General features: G+C 43.3%; 2 protein-coding genes across 2 annotated transcripts; both read left to right on the top strand.

Moving 5' to 3' along the window:
* The first annotated feature begins 11,874 nt into the window (after positions 1-11,874).
* Positions 11,875-12,822, top strand: LOC128360075 (olfactory receptor 10A6-like). Its single transcript, XM_053320388.1, has one exon. The coding sequence runs from the start codon at positions 11,875-11,877 to the stop codon at positions 12,820-12,822; it is 948 nt and encodes a 315-aa protein (XP_053176363.1).
* A 3,946-nt stretch (positions 12,823-16,768) lies between these two features.
* LOC128360604 (olfactory receptor 11A1-like) lies at positions 16,769-17,725 on the top strand. The gene has a single exon (XM_053321070.1). The coding sequence runs from the start codon at positions 16,769-16,771 to the stop codon at positions 17,723-17,725; it is 957 nt and encodes a 318-aa protein (XP_053177045.1).
* The last annotated feature ends 1,408 nt before the right edge of the window (positions 17,726-19,133 follow it).

Here is a 19,133-nt window from a genome sequence, read left to right as displayed (position 1 = left end):
AAGAAGAATATTTATTATATTCTTATTGTTGCTTTCTGCTCTTCTTACATTTCTGATTGTATATAGTAGTATATAGTATATCATATATAAAGTATATAGTAGTGAAATGTATATAGTGTATATTTATGGATGTATTTATTTAATGATCAGGGACATTAATAAAACATGCTCTGCTGTCTCTGGGCTGGTGTTGAGTCTATGATCTGATAACTTACAGTCATAGTTTGTCTTGTTGTAACGTTGGAGGTGATTGTGAACTTTAAACTGTGTGTTTAATAGTTTTAATAACTGGATTCTCTTCAGTGTGTTTTTAGTTCTGAGGAAGGACCCTAACCCTAACCCTGCAACTGAGAAATATTACTTTCATTCTTATTTCATTTCTATTATATGATTCTTTTATTCCACAGATCTTAATCTTGCTCGCTCAGGGCCTCATTCAAGCTAAACCACCCTGGATATATATTAGTTATATAAGTCTGAGTGTTGTCTGCATAATAATTGCAGCAGTGTGATTAATGAGCCACTTGCCATACTGCTGCAATTAGGGTTCAGGTCAGCCAATCAGAGCACGAGGTGAAGGAATAAAAGGAGGCTGTGTTGGTCCCTCTCTCTCCGGCTCGAAGGCCCATCGCTGTCTCCTCCGCTCCCCACGCGCTGGACCACTGAGGTCAACGTGATTAAAGAACGCATCACAGACACACAGGCTCCTCCGTCCACAGACCTTCTCTTCTTCTGCTCATCGGCGGCTGATCGGGACTCGGCCCTGAACCCTCCGGATGGACAGGTAGAGGCACTGCTGCTGAGCTCGGTGCTGCCAGCTGATCTGGACTCGGCCCTGAACCCTCCGGATGCTTAGGACAGGTACAGGCTGCTGCTGAGCTCGGAGCTGCCAGCTGTTTGTCTGCTAGATAGACTGCTGATCGCTGGCCGTGCAAATGATTAAAAACTCAAGTTAAAAAGCATCTTTAAGTGAACTTCATGCAGATCTTCACAAAACTGCAACTGCTGCTGAGTCTGAACTGAATTAACGCGGCTTTATTATTCAGGAGGTGATGCTGACCCATGTGGGCCGGTCCTGCTGACCCATGTGGGCCGGTCCTGCTGAGTCACTCTGCTGGACGTCGGACCAGATAAATGATTGACAGAACAATCAGACCAACAGCAAGGTGGCCTAAAGGTTGGTTCCTCAGAGTAACCCTAACTCTAACCCTAACCCGGTGGTTCCTCTGAGGTCGCTCTGAAGGTTTAAAAGAAGCAGACTCCTAGTTTCAGCTCAGTGTGACTCACAGCAGCACTGTAGATGAAACATTCACTCAGTATCAGAACAGGTTTAATCATATCTAACCATCATATGTGCTGTGAGAGAGGAACAGGGACTTTATGGATCCTGTTACTGACAGTAAGTAGTTAGGGTTAGGGTTAGTGTGTAAACCTGCATCACAATGTGAGAACTGAACCGAACAGAATTATGATTGTTTTACAAACCAAAGTGAGAATCATGATGAACTCCACTCAGGTTTCATATTTCATACTCACTGCTTACTTTGACACTGGACTTCTTAAATATCTATATTTCCTCATCATTTTATCTTTATACATGTTGATAGTTATTTCCAATGTGTTTCTCATTGTGGTTATCTGTATGAACAGAAGCTTACATGAACCTATGTACCTTTTCCTATGCAGCCTGTTTGTAAATGAACTGTATGGTAGTACAGGGTTGTTTCCATTCCTTCTGCTTCAGATCCTCTCTGACATTCACACTGTTTCTAAAGCTTTTTGCTTCCTGCAGATCTTCTGTGTTTATTCTTATGTGTGTGTAGAGTTTTCCACCTTAGCCGTCATGTCCTATGACAGATATCTGGCTATCTGTTGTCCTCTGCAGTATAACACACGGATGACACATAACAAGATTGCCATGCTGATTGCTGTAACGTGGTTTTACTCTTTTCTTACCATTATTATTTTGATATCAATGATTGCTCCTTTACAGCTTTGTGGAAACACCATTGACAAAGTTTACTGTTTAAATTACTCCATTGTGAAACTGGCATGCTCTGACACAAGACTCAATAACATCTATGGACTCATTGTTACAGCTGTTACAGTCTTCGGTCCTCTCATTTTAATTCTTTACACGTACATGAGGATCCTCAGAGTTTGTTTCTCTGGTTCCAAACAGACCAGACAGAAAGCCGTCAGCACCTGCACCCCTCACCTGGTTTCCCTGCTCAACTTCTCCTTTGGTGTGTGCTTTGAAATATTACAGAGCAGGTTTAATATGAGCAGTGTGCACAGTATATTACATATTATCTTGTCATTATACTTCCTGACAGTCCAGCCACTCTTTAACCCTGTGATGTACGGACAGAGAATGTCCAAAATACGCATCACATGTAAAAGTCTGTTATTACGTTTTGTTGTAAAGTGTACATCATCACAGAGAACTGTTCAGGTTAAATAATCATATCTGCTGTTAACTGTGTGTATGGAAAGTAATCAATATGTCAAAATATAAAGGTGCACAACGATACTGATCATACTGTTGTTTGTTAACCTTTTCATATTCCCACTAATTCCCAAGAAAACCCCAATCCGACTATACTTTCCTGCTCCCCTACTCTGTCTCTCAGCTCCAACTTGTTCTTACTGAAGTCATCAACCTTTTTGATATCATTTTAAAAAGTAAACTTGCAGTCAGAGGTACTGGGGTTTAAACATCCGAACCAACAACTGATTGGGAAACTGTGAGCATGTGAGACACTGAATATCGTTGTACTTTAAATATTACTGCATATAAAGTTTATTTGGGAGAGGTTAAAGTGTAAATCTGGTGATTTTCTATATAATTCTTCTTGTGCAGACTCATACCAATGATTTCTTAGACTGTCCATAGTTCCAAGCTAAATGGTTCCTGTTAAAAACTTTATTTTTTAAGGACTCCTTCAAGAAGAGTTTCATTTACAGTCTCAATAATTTCCTTCTATTACGAGCCACTGTAGAGTTGTTTAGTAAATGAAAAGAGGGAAATAATGGGCACTACTGTGAGCAGTGGATGAAAGCACACATGGTGATTTAGTGAATATTTCTGGCAGCAGGAAAGAGGCAAAATGAAACATGAAGGAGCGTGCAGTAGAGCTCTGTAGTACAAACCCAAAAACTGTTTACAGTGACAGTTTACATTGACAGTGCCCTCTAGTGGCCATCAGGAGGAAATCAGGTGTGGTTATTATAGTGTGGAAAGGTCCATGTAGAGAGGGTAATAAATACATTAATAAAAAGGTGCTTTAATAAATAGCTTCCTTGGCTTGAAGGAAAGAGACTATATTTTAATATTTCAATTCCAACCGCGTGATAAGTTGACATCTTCGGAAGATTAGATGGAATTAAAAAATTATTAAAAAATGAATTTGGATTTGTCTTTATTTAACAACAACTTAAGTTCAGTTAAATGGGACTGAACAGCATCAGAGACAGTTACAGTCCCTCAGGTCAAAGGTCAGGTTCTTAAAATGAATATAAAACATCTGAAGTGACAGTCAGTGAGTTTATCCTCAGAGGCTGCTGGTGGAGTCAGGTCACTGTAAGTCCCTCAGGTCAAAGGTCATTTCATCATGTCAACATGTTTGTCACAGTTTCCACTAATAACAGTCAGAGCTGTGGACCAGTGAGACCAATCAGCCTGAGCAGACCCCAGCACTGGTTTTACTGGTCCACAGAGGGCTGAGGACCATAATGACCTCCCATAAGACTCCTCAGCATGGACACACACTGAAGCTCGTCAACAGTTGGACTCATTACATTTGATTTGTGAGTGAATGACGACATCAACAGCAAAGGAAGGAAAGGAAGGAAGGAGGGAGGGAGGAAGGGAAGGAAGGGAGGGAAGGAAGGAAAGGGAGGAAGGAAGGAAAGGAGGGAAGGAAAGGGAGGAGGACGGAAGGAAGGAAGGAAGGAAGGGAGGAAGGAAGAAGTGAAGGGAGGAAGGAAGGAAAGGGTCAGCATGGACACAGACTGAAGCTCGTCAACAGTTGGACTCATTACATTTGATTTGTGAGTGAATGACGACATCAACAGCAAAGGAAGGAAAGGAGGGAGGGAGGAAGGGAGGAAGGAAGGGAAGGAGGGAGGGAGGGAGGAAGGGAGGAAGGAAGGGAAGGAGGGAGGGAGGGAGGGAAGAAGGAAGGAAGAAGGGAAGGGAGGGAAGAAGGAAGGAGGGGAAGGAAGGAAAGGGAGGAGGACAGAAGGAAGGAAGAAGGGAAGGGAGGAAGGAAGGAAGGAAAGGAGGGAGGGAGGGAGGAAGGAAGGAAAGGGTCAGCATGGACACACACTGAAGCTCGTCAACAGTTGGACTCATTACATTTGATTTTTGAGTGAATGACGACATCAACAGCAAAGGAAGGAAAGGAGGAGGGAGGGAGGGAGGAAAGGAGGGAGGAAGGGAGGAAGGAAGGGGGGAAGAAGGAAGGAAGGGAGGGAGGAAGGGAGGGAGGGAGGGAGGAAGGAAGGGGGGAAGAAGGAAGGAAGGGAGGGAGGGAGAGAGGGAGGGAGGGAGGAAGGAAGAAGGAAGGAAGGGAGGGAGGGAAGAAGGAAGGGAGGGAGGGAGGGAGGGAGGAAGAAAGGAGGATGGAAGGGAGGGAAGAAGGAAGGAAGGGAGGGAGAGAGGGAGGGAGGGAGGAAGGAAGAAGGAAGGAAGGGAGGGAGGGAAGAAGGAAGGGAGGGAGGGAGAAAAGAAGGAAGGAAGGGAGGGAGGGAGGAAGGAAGAAGGAAGGAAGGGAGGGAGGAAGGAAGGGAAGGAGGGAGGGAGGGAGGGAGGAAGGGAAGAAGGAAGAAAAGGAGGGAGGACGGAAGGAAGGAAGAAGGGAAGGGAGGAAGGAAGGAAAGAAGGGAGGAAGGAAGGAAAGGGTCAGCATGGCGACATCAACAGCAACATTATGAAGTTCATTTTAACATTATGGTTTTAACAACTGCTTATAAACTTCTGGATACTTTAGTCTATGATGATGCATTGTATTTTATCAGTTGGTATATATAATATCATACGATGGAAATATTCTAATAAACTATCAGTACCTAACTTCAGTCAATCCATTTGGCTCAGAAACCTCATTAATATCAGAACGTGACTAAATACATGAACTTGAGTATTGAATTGATTGGCAGTTATGATGCTACACTGACCCTTGTTATCACTTTCCTGTTTTGTCCCTTTGGCTCATGTTGCTTCATCTTTAAAGATATGTTTTGAGTTATTATTACCGTCTTCAACTTCAACTTTATTTATAAAGCACTTTAAAACAACCACAGTTGAAACAGAGTGCTGTACATAAATACATAAAAACAGGAAACGTAAAACAATTAACAGGAAATAAATACTAAGATAATTGTTTATTGTTTTAAAAACCATAAAACAGTAAAACAGGAGCAGAGTCTCATGCTGGGTTGAAAGCCAAGGAATAAAAATGGGTTTTAAGACGAGTTTTAAAAACAGACAGTGAGGACGCTTGTCTAATATTCAAAGAAAGCTCGTTCCATAGTTTAGGAGCAGCTACAGAAAAGGCTCTCTCCCCTCTGAGCTTCCGCTTTGACCTTTGACCTCGGTACCTCCAGGAGCAGCAGATCAGCTGACCTGATTGTCTTCCTTGATTCCTGATTGTGTTCACCTGTTCCCCATTTCCCTCCATGTGTGCTTATAGTCTGCGTCTCTCTTTGTCCTGTGCGAGTGTGTCTTGTCTGTCGTCCAGAGAACAAGCGTCCAGTCATAGTCAGTCCGTGTTCATAGTCATTGTTCATAGTTTAGGTGATTTGTTGTGCGTTAATTCCTCTGAAGAGTGATTTTTGTTTGACTTTTGCCGTTCAGTTTATCAGAGCTCCTAAGTTTAGTTCACCTTTTTTCCTCTTCTTCCCTCATTGAGGCACTTTTTGTTCATCACTATTTTTGAGAATAAAGCCTTGTCAGCTTGATCCAGAGCTCTGCATCCGAGTCCTCTTTTGAGTTCCTGCTTGATAGGATGAGGAGGAGTTACTAATTGAAGCACAGAAGGATCCGTTTGATAAATATGAGACATTTAAAAAATGCAGTTTTGAATGTGTGAGCCTGGAACACAGTTTTGTGTTCCACTAACCCTAAACCCTTTACGCTCATCACAGAAAAAGCTTGTTCACAACATAAGTAGTCCCAAACATGTGCAGCCAGGTCTGTCAATCTGAGGTTATGCTGGTATGAGATCCTGATAAAATGTGTCCAAACCCACTGAGGCAAATTTGTCCTTCAAATCTGAATCACATTGCAAGGCAGTTATTTCAATGTCCACAGGCAGATCATTTATTTTTATAATATTATTTACCTGTGTTTGTTTCTTATAACCATTGCACTATGGAGACTAAATTCATTATGTCTTCCGTGTCTTTTCTCCTCATTTTTGCACTGTTTACGACTGAAAAGCACGAGAAGCAAGAGAAAAGGAGGGCTGACCCTCACCATTAAAGAACAGATCTACTGTAAGGACATTGAACTGTTAGCAGTTGGCTTGAGGCCTCACTATCTACCGAAGGAATACATGCATACTATTGTTATTATAGCTGTGTATATTACCTCCTCTGCTAATGCTGATGCAGCCTGTGATGTGCTTCACTCTGTTACCAACAGGCTGCAGACGCAGCATCCACAGGTCCTGCTGCTTATCTGGAAGCCTCTCCTTCCTCCACATTCATCCAGTATGTGACATGCAACACCAGAGACAATCAAACACTGTTCATCACCCCTCCCTCCCCTGGGAAGATCAGACCACAACCTGGTTCTCCTCCTGCCTGTGTACAAACCTCTAGTACACCAGCTGTGAAGAGATGGTCTGATGAAGCTCTGAAGGACTGTTTCAGAGTGGGAGGAACTCTGTAATCCTCATGGGAAGGACATCATTCTTCAACAGGTTTGAGCAGACATCTGATCCCTCCCCCAGCCCAGTCATCACTGCTGCAACCCCCCATGTCGGCACCTCCAGTATGTTACCCCATCCCCCCACTCACCCCCACCACCAGGGTCACTTGGTCAAACAGGTTTCCTCTGTTGCTATGTTTACAAGCCTGCTCGTGCACGGCAGGGGAGGGAACTGCACACCTTTGCGGAGCTCCGCAGTCTGGGTTCAAACTTTGCACCGGACTCTGTCTGCATTATTAAAGCCCTTGGACTCCTGCGTCGCTCCCGGTATATTCACTGGGGCTCCCAACGTAAGTTTATCTACTCCGGTTCATCCATTTCCTCCATTGTCTCTGTCTCCCGGTCTATGGGGCGTCATCACAACAAACACCATTTGCCTGCTAGACAGCTCCGCCCACTGCTCTGTGTTGACAGTATCACTCCAATCCACTCTGGCTCAGCTTTGGACAATGCCCTGACATTTATGATGCTGAATGTGCACTCCCTTAACAATAAACCCCTACTTATTCATGAAATCATTTTGGAACATAAGATTGACATCATATGCTTGACAGAGATTTGGCAGAAAAAGCAGGAAATCCAGCCACTCCACCCGGCTATGTTTATTTATAGAAGCCCCGCTCTGAAGGGGGTGGTGGGGGGCTGGCTGTGATCCATTGTGCAGACATCCCGATTAAGGAGGTCACTGTACCTGCTACCACCACATTTGAGGGTGTTGTTTTCACTTTGGCTGGGAGTTCTCAGCTCCAGTGTGTACTTGTATACAGCCCTCCCAAGGCTCCTGCTGTTTTTCTGTCTGAACTGTCTGAGCTCCTCACGCCTGTCTGTGCAACATCTCCATCCACACTTCTGCTTGGTGACTTCAACATCCATGTTGACACTAGCGGCTGCAAATTCGCTTCGGAGTTTCTGTCACTGCTGGATTGCTTCAGCTTTGTCTTCAATGTCCCTGCCCAGGCAGCACCCTACACGGACCGATCAGGAACATTAAGACTGTGAGCACAGAAGCTTTGTCTAGCCTGATTGCCAACTACTGGACTACTGACTCCTCCATATCTGCACCTGACGACATAGTCGCCAGCTACAATGCAGCATTATCCCTCAGCCTGGACTCTCTGGCCCCCCTTAAAATCCGGACTGTGTCATTCACCCGTCCCGCCCCCTGGCCAGGACCCAGTAGTATTCCACTTTGATTGGGTCTCAACAAAATCATCCCAGAGCACTGTTGTCTACCATCAACAGACTACTCTCCCCCGTATTGCCCCCCACCCTTCTGCTGGCTCTGACCTCTGCTCCAAGTTCCATGACTTTTTTCAGGCCAAGGTTGACTGTATCCACCAGCAGCTTCTAGTTCCTCCACCCCTCTAGGGTCTCTACCTCAGAATGTCGCTTCCCCTGCTACGTGTCCCTTCTTCTCTTCTTTCACCCCAGTTGATGCTACTCAGATAACTGAGTTAGTCACCAAGGCCAAAGCCTCCACCTGCTCCCTTGACCCCATGCCCACTGCCAAGGCCTGCCTATCTTCTGCCTGCCCTTCCATTATGAACATTGTAAATGCATCCCTTCTATCTGGTTCTGTAACAATCAGTCTTAAAACTGCCTCTGTTACTCCCGTCCTTAAGAAGGTGGGTTTGGACCCTGCGGACCTCAGCAACTATTGGCCAATCTCCAACCTGCCTTTTATCAGCAAGATCCTTGAAAAAGCGGTTGCTGCCCAGCTCCATCAACATCTGTCCAATAACGACCTGTATGAAACCTTTCAGGGTCCACCACACCACAGAGACCCTTGTCAAGATCACAAATGTCCTTCTGATTGCTGCTGATTCTGGTTCCATCAGCATCCTGGTTCTGCTGGACCTGACGGCCACTTTCGATACGGTTTCCTGCTCAATCCTGCTCAACTGCCTTTCTACTCTCCTGGGACTCACCGGTACTGCTCTGTCCTGGTTCACTTCCTACTTATCCAACAGAAAAACAGTTTGTCACCTTTAATGGATCCAGCTCCCACCCTGCCCCGGTTAACCACGGTATGCCACAAGGTTCCGTACTTGGTCCCCTCCTCTTTACCATCTACATGCTCCCGCTCGGCCAGATCATCCGGCACCATGGTTTGAATTTCCATTGCTACGCTGACAATACCCAACTCTATCTCAGCACATCACCTTCCACCCAGCTCCCTCCACAATCCCTCATCAACTGCCTGCATGACATAAAAGTCTGGATGACCACCAACCTGCTCAAACAGTAAAAAATATCGAACTCGTGGTTGTCGCTCGCAAGACTCTGCTCCGCAAAGTAGGAGATCTTGTCCTCCTGGTTGATGTCCTTGGAGGTTCACAATCTGGGTGTTATATTGGACTCCACACTCTCATATGACACACACATTAAATCTGTCACCAAATCCGCCTTCTTCCACCGAAGGAACATTTCCAGACTCTGTCCTTCATTCTCTGACTCAGTTGCTGAGACTCTCATACATGCATTCATCATCACGTCTGGACTATTGTAATGCCATCTTGTATGGGGTCCCCAATAAAATGATGGACAGGTTCCAACACGTCCAAAACTCAGCTGCCAGGGTTCTCACTGGAACCAAACCCTGGCAGCACATCAACCCATCCCCTGCACCAGAAGGCAAACCTTTGGGAGCAGGGCCTTCAGTGTGGTAGCTCCTACACTGTGGAACCCGCTCCCTCCTAACATTCGCCAAGCACCAACTCTGGACAGTTTTAAATGATTGTTGAAAAGGCACTTGTTCCTGCAGGCTTTTGCCAGCTAAATGTGTTTCTTGTTATTGTGAAGCGACCTTGGGTTTTATGAAAGGCGCTATACAAAATAAAGTTGTTGTTATTGTTATTATTATTATTATTAGAAGTTATACTCCTTGAAAGATCTTGTATTTCTCACCATGATAAGTCTGATAGTGATGCTGAACGTTATATTCCTTGAGCTCTGAAAGATGCTGTGAACACACCAAGCACACTGGCCTCCCATTTATCTCTTAGAAATATTAACTGGTCCATTTTTCTTGGAAACCGTGACACAATTTCCACTTTTCTCCTCTTCGACAAAGATATTTTCCACCACCAGCAGCTCCTGCATGGACAGTAGTCTGCTAAGCTTGACAGTGTTGTGTCACGTAGACCGCACGGCAAGCAAGGGGGCTAATAGGGCCTGCGATGCTATTAAGCAATCCCTGTGCATTTTATTGAAAAATTGGAATTACTTTTCTGCAATTTACATACTTTGCGAAGTTGGGCCAGTAGGCCAGATTGGACCCTTTGGCAGTTCTGGCCTGTGGGCCATATATTTGACACCCCTAGACTATATCATTTAAATTCATTTATTTCTAAAAGGGAACACAGTCTTCTACAGACTTAATTTCCATTTCTATTAGGGCTGGGCGATATATCGAGTATACTCAATGTATCGCGGCTTGTTCTCTGTGGGATGTAGAAAATGACTATATCGTGAATACTCGAGTATACATTCAATTTACATTTGTTTTTAGTCGCGGCCCGTTGAACTCGGTTGAACTACAGGTTTTTCTCACTCTCTCATCTCTCCGCACAGAGAGATAAAACAAGCGCACCTAGTTACGTACATCACATTCTGTTGTGCGTGCAACGTCATATGCCCGGCAGCATGTAGCAGCAGTAGCAGCGATCTCAGGTCGCGGGAGCAGCAGGTGATATGGACAAGTGGAGGAAGGAGATTTAATTCCCAAAAAAACAATTCAGGATCCATCATCTGGCGGTGGTTTGGGTACAAGAGGGAGGACGTTGAACAACAAACCGTAATATGTAAAGTACGCCATAAAAGCGTCACCACAAAAGCTGGTAGTACAGCAAAGTTATATCACCATGTGTGCTTGAAACTCTGCAAGAGCACGTCTCCGGCCAGTGACATATTGAAGAAAGCACTGACGCAACTGAGTCTGGCGTCTTCTTTTTCCAGAACAGCAATACGACTAAAACAGTCAAAAACAGCAGGAGATAACGTCTGCAGTAACCCACCACACAGAGAAAGACATGGCCCCAGTGAGTGTGGTTAAAAGCCCGGATTCAGAAAGATCATCGACACACTTGATATAATCTACGTAGTAGAGTCAGCTCTACCTTTATATCCTAGTGGCATTATGCACAAAATGTGCACTTTAATTTAGTGTTATTTTGACGTGTCATATTAGTTACATCATGCATAAAAGACACTTTATTTGTTTTGAAATGACATGTTTGTGCCACTGCTTAATAACTCTTTAATAAATACAGTTTTGATGAATTTGTTTAGTTGTGATTTACGCTTTTGGCATGAACGTTTAAAATCAGCATATATTAATGTAGTATGAACAATGTTTTAATGTAGAATCATCACACTGGCATAATTGTATGCATCAAAGTGTTAATTCAAGGCTAAGGCAAAATATCGAGATATATATCGTGTATCGTGACATGGCTTAAAAATATCGGGATATTAGTAAAAGGCCATATCGCCCAGCCCTAATTTCTATTCATTCATCCATTTATCAATCTTTTTCTACATTTTTTGTTGTCATCCACACAAAATCACGAATTTTCTCGACTTTGGAGCGTGTGCAGAAAAAGCTGTGGAAACATGAATTCCCTGCTTGACTTGACATAAATGCGGTGGGAGTGGTCTCATTCTCCTGTCATGAAGGCCTATAAAGCAGCAGCCTCGAGTTAGTAACTGCAGCAGTCTGCAACACAACGTGACACTGCATGATAGCAATATCATTGTGTCATGTAAAGAAATGTGTATATTCAGTGAGAATACAGACTAACTTCATGGTGAGTTCATGCTGCTTTTGAATCTATTTAATATAGATGCTTGTGTTCAGCTTAATATATTTACACTCGATTTGCTTTTGGGAAAATAAGTAGAAGCAAACTCAATGTTTTGTTTCTTTGACACAAATTATGGTGAATTCAACTTTATCTTATTTCATTTTTGGAACTTATCTGCATGTTGGAGATTTGAAATATTTCTATTTCATGTTAACTGCGATGTTGTACCTTGTTACTGTTATTTCCAACACATCTCTCATTGTGGTTATCTGTATGAACAGAAGCTTACATGAACCTATGTACCTTTTCCTGTGCAGCCTGTTTGTAAATGAACTGTATGGTAGTACAGGGTTGTTTCCATTCCTTCTGCTTCAGATCCTCTCTGACATTCACACTGTTTCTAAAGCTTTTTGCTTCCTGCAGATCTTCTGTATTTATACATATGGCAGTATACAATTTTGTAATTTAGCCATCATGTCTTATGACAGATATCTTGCTATCTGTTATCCTCTGCAATATAACACACGGATGACGTCTAACAAGGCAGTTATCTTTATTATTTTAATATGGTTGTACTCATTTGTGAAATTTCTCATTACTTTATCCTTAAACATCCGTTTGTCTCTTTGTGGAAACGTCATAAACAGTTTGTATTGTCATAACTATCTAGTTGCTAAGTTGGCTTGTTCTGATTCCAAAGTGAATGACATTTATGGACTTTTTGGTGTTGTTCTTACCATCATAGTCCCTCTGTTTCCAATCCTTTTCTCTTACATTAAAATTCTTAAAATTTGTTTTTCTGGTTCCAAACAGACCAGACAGAAAGCTGTCAGTACCTGCACACCTCACCTTATTTCCCTGCTTAACTTCTCTTTTGGGTGTTTGCTTGAAATACTCCAGAGTAGATTTGATATGAGCGGTGTATCCAGTGAGTTTAGAATCATTCTGTCTCTGTATTTCCTGATAATGCAACCACTTTTGAATCCTATCATGTATGGACTGCAAATGTCCAAAATACGAAATACATGTAAACAACTGTTCTGTGATAAAATGTTGTCCGGTCACAGAAATACTATGTAAGCATGTTAACAGAAGTATCATTAAATATTATACAATATCTTGTATGGTACAATTTTCAGTCAATAAAAAAGATATGAAATATCAGCAATTGTCTCACTTTCACTAATTAGTGTGGGATGTAGTGAAGTGAAAAATTGTTTTAGTAATGAAAACAGGAACAGCATTACAAAAGAAACATGAACTCTTTGATTACATTTTTGCACCAGTACCACACGCCAGCCATTTATATTGTTACATTAATAACATCAATATAAAAAATGCGGCAACAGTTTTTTCTTTAAAAAATAAGTTTTTCTCCAAAATGAAGGATCGTGTTCTTTGACATAAAAGCTTCCACTCTCACCCGTCATGAAACCCACCAAAGTCTCAACTAACTGCATCAATTAATGTGATTACAGTGAATTCAAGAGCACATATAACAATTACAGCAAATACATTAAGAAACAAATTAAATAAATGAACAAATAAACAAACAGTTTTATGAAGAAGTGATAATAACAAACATTTACAACATGGACAAGACTTTATAAAATCTATTTCTCAATTAGTACAGAAACTTACCAAAGCTTACAGTAATAAACCAGTCAAAGCTAAATTATTCACAAATTACAACATGATACCAATGAATGGTGCTGTGTGTGTTTGCAGTGGTAAACAAAGACTCTGATGTGGTTACTCCTCTATTCAGTTTTTGTTAGAGTACAAGCCTGTAAATGTAACAGAGGAAGAGCTTTTATCGTTATCACAGAGAAGAGAATCTGATGCTGTGGCCTTCACAGTCACCACATCTCAACACAACTGAACACCTATGTGTTAGACAGAGCTCTACATCAACATCACCAAAACCACACAGGGTAATATATTTTGGAAGATTGGTGTTCCCCTCCCTGAGCTACTACCTTATCGTGGTGGAGGGGTTTGCGTGTCCCAATGACCCCAGGAGCTCAGTTGTTGGGGGCTTTATGCCCCTGGTAGGATCACCTATGGCAGACAGGTCCGGGGGGAGGGACCAGACAAAAGGTAGCTCAGAATACCCCTTATGACGAATTCAACAAATGGTCAACACTCACGTTGGCACCAACAGTGAGAATTGGAAGGGTGTGATTGGGAGGAACGGCCCCCCAATCTGAACCCGAGCCGTGTTCTGTTATTGGACTTCTGTGCTCGTCACAGATTGATCGGTGCCTGTCGTGGCGGCAATACCCGAACCCGCTGGTGGACACCGGCGGTGAGGGATGCCGTCAAGCTGAAGAAGGAGTCCTATAGGACCTAATTGGCCTGTGGGACTCTGGAGGCAACAGACAGGTAACGACAGTCCAAGCGGAGTGCAGCTGCGGCGATCGCTGAGACAAAAACCCGGACATAGGAGGAGTTTGGTGAGATTCTGGACCACCATCCGGCGTCTCAGGAGGGGGAAGCAGTGCATCATCAACACTGTGTACGGTGGGGACGGTGCATTGCTGACCTCAACTCGGGACGTTGTGGATCAGTGGAAGGAATACTTCGAAGACCTCCTCAATCCCACCGACACACCTTCTGGTAAGAGGGCCTGGGGACTCGGGTGTGGGCTCTCCTATCTCTGGGGTGGAGGTCGCCAAGGTGGTCAAAAAGCTCCTCTGTGGCAGGGTCCCGGGGGGGATGAGATCCACCCAGAGTTCCTCAAGGCCCTGGATGTTGTGGGGCTGTCATGGTTGACACGACTCTGCAGCATCACATGGACATCGGGGGAGTGCCTCTGGATTGGCAGACTGGGGTGGCGGTCCCTCTTTTTAAGGGTAGGGTGTGTTCCAACTACAGGGGGATCACACTCCTCAGCCTCCCTGGTAAGGTCTATTCGGGGATGCTGGAGAAGAGGGTCCGTCGGATAGTCGAATCTCGGATTCAGGAGGAGCAGTGTGGTTTTCGTTCTGGTCATGGAACTGTGGACCAGCTCTACACCCTCTGCAGGATCCTTGAGGATACATGGGAGTTTGCCCAACCAGTCCACATGTGTTTTGTGGACTTGGAGAAGGCATTCCTGCAGGGGGTTCTCCAGGAATACGGGGTATCGGGGGAATGACACACAGGATAAAACCGCTCGGCTCGGGATTCGAACCGGGGTCACCTGCAACGAGGACTATAGCCTCGACACATGGGGCGGGTGCACTACCCGCTGAGCTATGCTCAACCCCATGGACAGGATTTCTAGGTGCAGTCAGGGCGTTGAGGGGGTCCGGTTTGGTGACCTCAGGATTGGGTCACTGCTTTTTGCAGATGATGTGGTCCTGTTGGCTTCATCAGACCGTGACCTCCAACTCTCACTGGATCGGTTCACAGCCGAGTGTGAAGCGGCCGGGATGAGAATCAGCACCTCCAAATCCGAGTCCATGGTCCTCAGCCGGAAAAGGGTGGAGTGCACTCTCCGGGTCGGGGATGAGATCCTGCCCGCAAGTGGAGGAGTTCAAGTACCTCGGGGTCTTGTTCACAAGTGAGGGAAGGATGGAGCGTGAGATCGACAGGCGGATCGGTGCGGCATCTGCAGTAATGCGGATGCACAGATCCGTCGTGGTGAAGAGAGAGCTGAGCCAAAAGCCAAAGCTCTCAATTTACCAGTCAATCGTCGTTACTACCCTCACCTCTGGTCATGAGCTTTGGGTCGTGACCCAAAGAACAAGACAAGCGGCCGAAATGAGCTTCCTCCGTAGGCTGGCTGGACTCTCCCTCAGAGATAGGGTGAGAAGTTCGGTCATCCAGGAGGAGCTCGGAGTAGACCCGCTGCTCCTCCGCGTTGAGAGGAGCCAGATGAGGTGGCTCGGGCATCTAGTCAGGATGCCTCCCGGATGCCTCCCTGGTGAGGTGTTCAGGGCCCGTCCCACCGGTAGGAGACCCCGGACACGCTGGAGAGACTATGTCTCTCGGCTGGCCTGGGAACGCCTCGGGATCCCCCAGGAAGAGCTGGATGAAGTGGCCGGGGAGAGGGAAGTCTGGGCTTCCTTGCTTAGGCTGCTGCCCCCGCGACCCGACCCCGGATAAGTGGCAGAAGACAGATGGACGGAGATGTGTTCATCCCTCCAGTAGAGCCCACAGACTGTAGAATCAATAACAAGGAGCACAAAAGCTGTTCTGATGGTCCAACACATTACTAACACACTTTATGTCGGTCACCTTTCTGGGAAAATGCGAAATTCTGGCATTGTGTCCCAGCCCCTTTCTAAATATGTAATGGACTATTAAATCAATTTGCGGTATTGGGCCACGCATGCTTTGGGGACTGTTGATATTCCCATGAGACAGTTGTAAGTAGGGTTAGGGTTACCACCACAAGGCTAGATGTCCCCAGGGAAGCTTGTCAGGAGATACTCAGGCAAAAAAATAACCTAAAAGGCCTCTTCTTCAGTCTGATGGGTTGGGTCCATCTTCAGGTTCTCAGGTTTCCACCATTTCAGCCTCAAACAACTATCTGGCCATAAGTATAATATAAGTTACATTGGTACATTAAATTCATATTCACTAATAAAAATAGGTTGCATTTCCACAAAGTCAGTAAAGCTAGTTTACCCTTTTTAATTGAGCCGTCTTCTTAAAATTACAACCTGGGTATTCTTCAAAAGTTTTTCATGACATCAGTTAGTAATCAGTGTCCATCAGTGATTCCCGTGATAATGAGGTCATGTTGCTGCTGTGGGCAGGTTCTCTTTAAAAAGTTTTAAAGAAGCAGATCAGAGTGTCAGCTCAGTTAGAAGGGACTCAGTCTGAGTGACACGCTGTCATAAACTGAGCTGTTCAGGTAAGCATCACATTGACTTTAGCAGAAGCAAATGTGTTTGTCATAACTGGTCCTTGAAACAAATATCTAAGGAAGAAAACTGATAATTGACTTTTCAGCTGCATGGTAGTTTAGAGCAATGACATATTTCATGGGAATGTAACATGAATGGTGTATTTATTTCATCTGGCAAACAGTGTTATGATTGCTCTACAAGCCAAGCGGAGAATCATGATAAATTCAACTCAGATTTCATTCTTCACATTCAATGCCTACGTTGACACTGGCCACTTAAAATATTTATTTTTTGTTATTGTCATGTCCATGTATATTTTAATTATTTGTTCCAATGTGTTTCTCATTGTGGTTATCTGTATGAACAGAAGCTTACATGAACCTATGTACCTTTTCCTGTGCAGCCTGTTTGTAAATGAACTGTATGGTAGTACAGGGTTGTTTCCATTCCTTCTGCTTCAGATCCTCTCCGACAATCACACTGTTTCTAAAGCTTTTTGCTTCCTGCAGATCTTCAGTATTTATACTTATGCAAATGTGCAGTTCTGTAACTTAATGGTCATGTCTTATGACAGATATCTTGCTATCTGTTATCCTCTGCAATATAACACACGTATGACTCCTAAATCTGTTTTCACACTTGTTGCTATAACATGGATATTCCCATTTGTGGAAGTTGCTGTCATGTTATCTTTGAGTGCTACTTTACAGCTGTGTGGAAACATTATTAACAAAGTTTACTGTGACAACTACTCTATAATCAAACTGGCCTGTTTTGACACCAGTGTCAATAACATTTATGGACTTATTTACACTGTTTTCATCATTATTGGTGCTGTAATTTTAATTCTTTACACGTACATAAGGATCCTTAGAGTGTGTTTTTCTGGTTGTAAAGAAAGCCGACAGAAAGCTTTCAGCACCTGCACACCTCACCTTGCTTCCCTGCTCAACTTCTCTTTTGGTGGTTTCTTTGAAATAGTGCTGAGCAGATTTAATATGAGCAGTGTACCCAACATGTTACGTGTGTTCTTATCAATATACTTCCTCATTTGTCAGCCGCTCTTCAACCCTGTACTGTATGGACTGAAAATGTCTAAAATACGTATAGTATGTAAAAAGCTTCTCATGAGGGAAATGTAAGTTGCTAATGTTAAAAGCCGTCTGATGTAGTTTTTAGTCTCTATAACATGAACATTGTGAAAATATGGATTCTTTGACAAAAAGCGTGAAAATGATGTTTATCGTATGTAAACAAGAACATTGACTGAAAATACATTTCTAAAGCAAGCCTCTGTCACAAAGTGATTTCCTACATTTCCTCTCAGTGAATGTCTCTTAAAGCACATTCAACTGTGGACGTCTCTAATCTTTCTCTAGAAAATAAAACTCTTTCCTAAGTAATGCTGCCTAATTTCTTCCTTAATTTCTTTAATGATTTTAAAGCTAATTTATTATTTTATGCTGCAATCATGTTATTTATGTCTTTCTATTTTTCTGTACTTTGTTTTTATTATGGGGGGGGGGGGACTTCTGCATATCTTATCTCATCTCATCTTAAATGTGATTATGCTAAATGATCAGTGTTTGCTAAGTTCAGTGTCCATGAGGAAGACAACAGCTCCATCCAGGAACAATATATTTGTGTCTTTCTGGTGGCGCTGTCATTGAACATGATTCTGTAACATAGAACAGGAAATCTAGAGTCCCTGCTGCCAGCCCATGAAGCATTGCAACCAAGCTCCATAAGCTATAAATGGTATAATGGTATATTAGATATAATAGAAAGCTCTTCCACATGACAATCTGTCCTTAAACAAGATACTTAATTTTCCTCAATCTGTCTATATCTTTATAGTACATCTTATAGTATATCTTTATAGTAACAGTGAACCTCCTTCCTGTTTCTTTTTCCCTCTGACCTTTATTTAATTTTACTAACCGTCAAAATCTTCAATTCATATCAAAACATCTAAAGCAACACTTTGGAAAACTTTTGCACTAACTGAGTTTATCCTCAGAGGCTGCTGGTGTTTGGGAGCGTCAGGTCAAAGGTCATTTCATCATGTCAACATGTTTGTCACAGTTTCCACTAATAACAGTCAGAGCTGTGAACCAGTGAGACCAATCAGCCTGAGCAGACCCCAGCACTGGTTTTACTGGTCCACAGAGGGCTGAGGACCATAATGACCTCCCATAAGACTCCTCAGCATGGACACACACTGAAGCTCGTCAACAGTTGGACTCTTTACATTTGATTTGTGAGTGAATGACGACATCAACAGCAACATTATGAAGTTCATTTTAACATTATGGTTTTAACAACTGCTTATAAACTTCTGGATACTTTAATCTATGACGATGCATTGTATTTTACATAGTTGACATATAAAATATCATACGATGGAATTATTCTAATAAACTATCAGTACCTAACTTCACTACATTTGGTTACTTTTCATTCGTTGGTTTAGTGAGAAGTTCAGAATTAATACATTAAGTACATTAACTTGAGTATTGTATTCATTTGCAGCTATGATGCACTAGTTTA

The sequence above is a fragment of the Scomber japonicus genome, chromosome 6 (genome assembly GCF_027409825.1).
Source record: "Scomber japonicus isolate fScoJap1 chromosome 6, fScoJap1.pri, whole genome shotgun sequence".
Taxonomy (NCBI): domain Eukaryota; kingdom Metazoa; phylum Chordata; class Actinopteri; order Scombriformes; family Scombridae; genus Scomber; species Scomber japonicus.
Note: the sequence above shows the minus strand (reverse complement) of the source record. Positions and strands in the feature narration are given on the sequence as shown.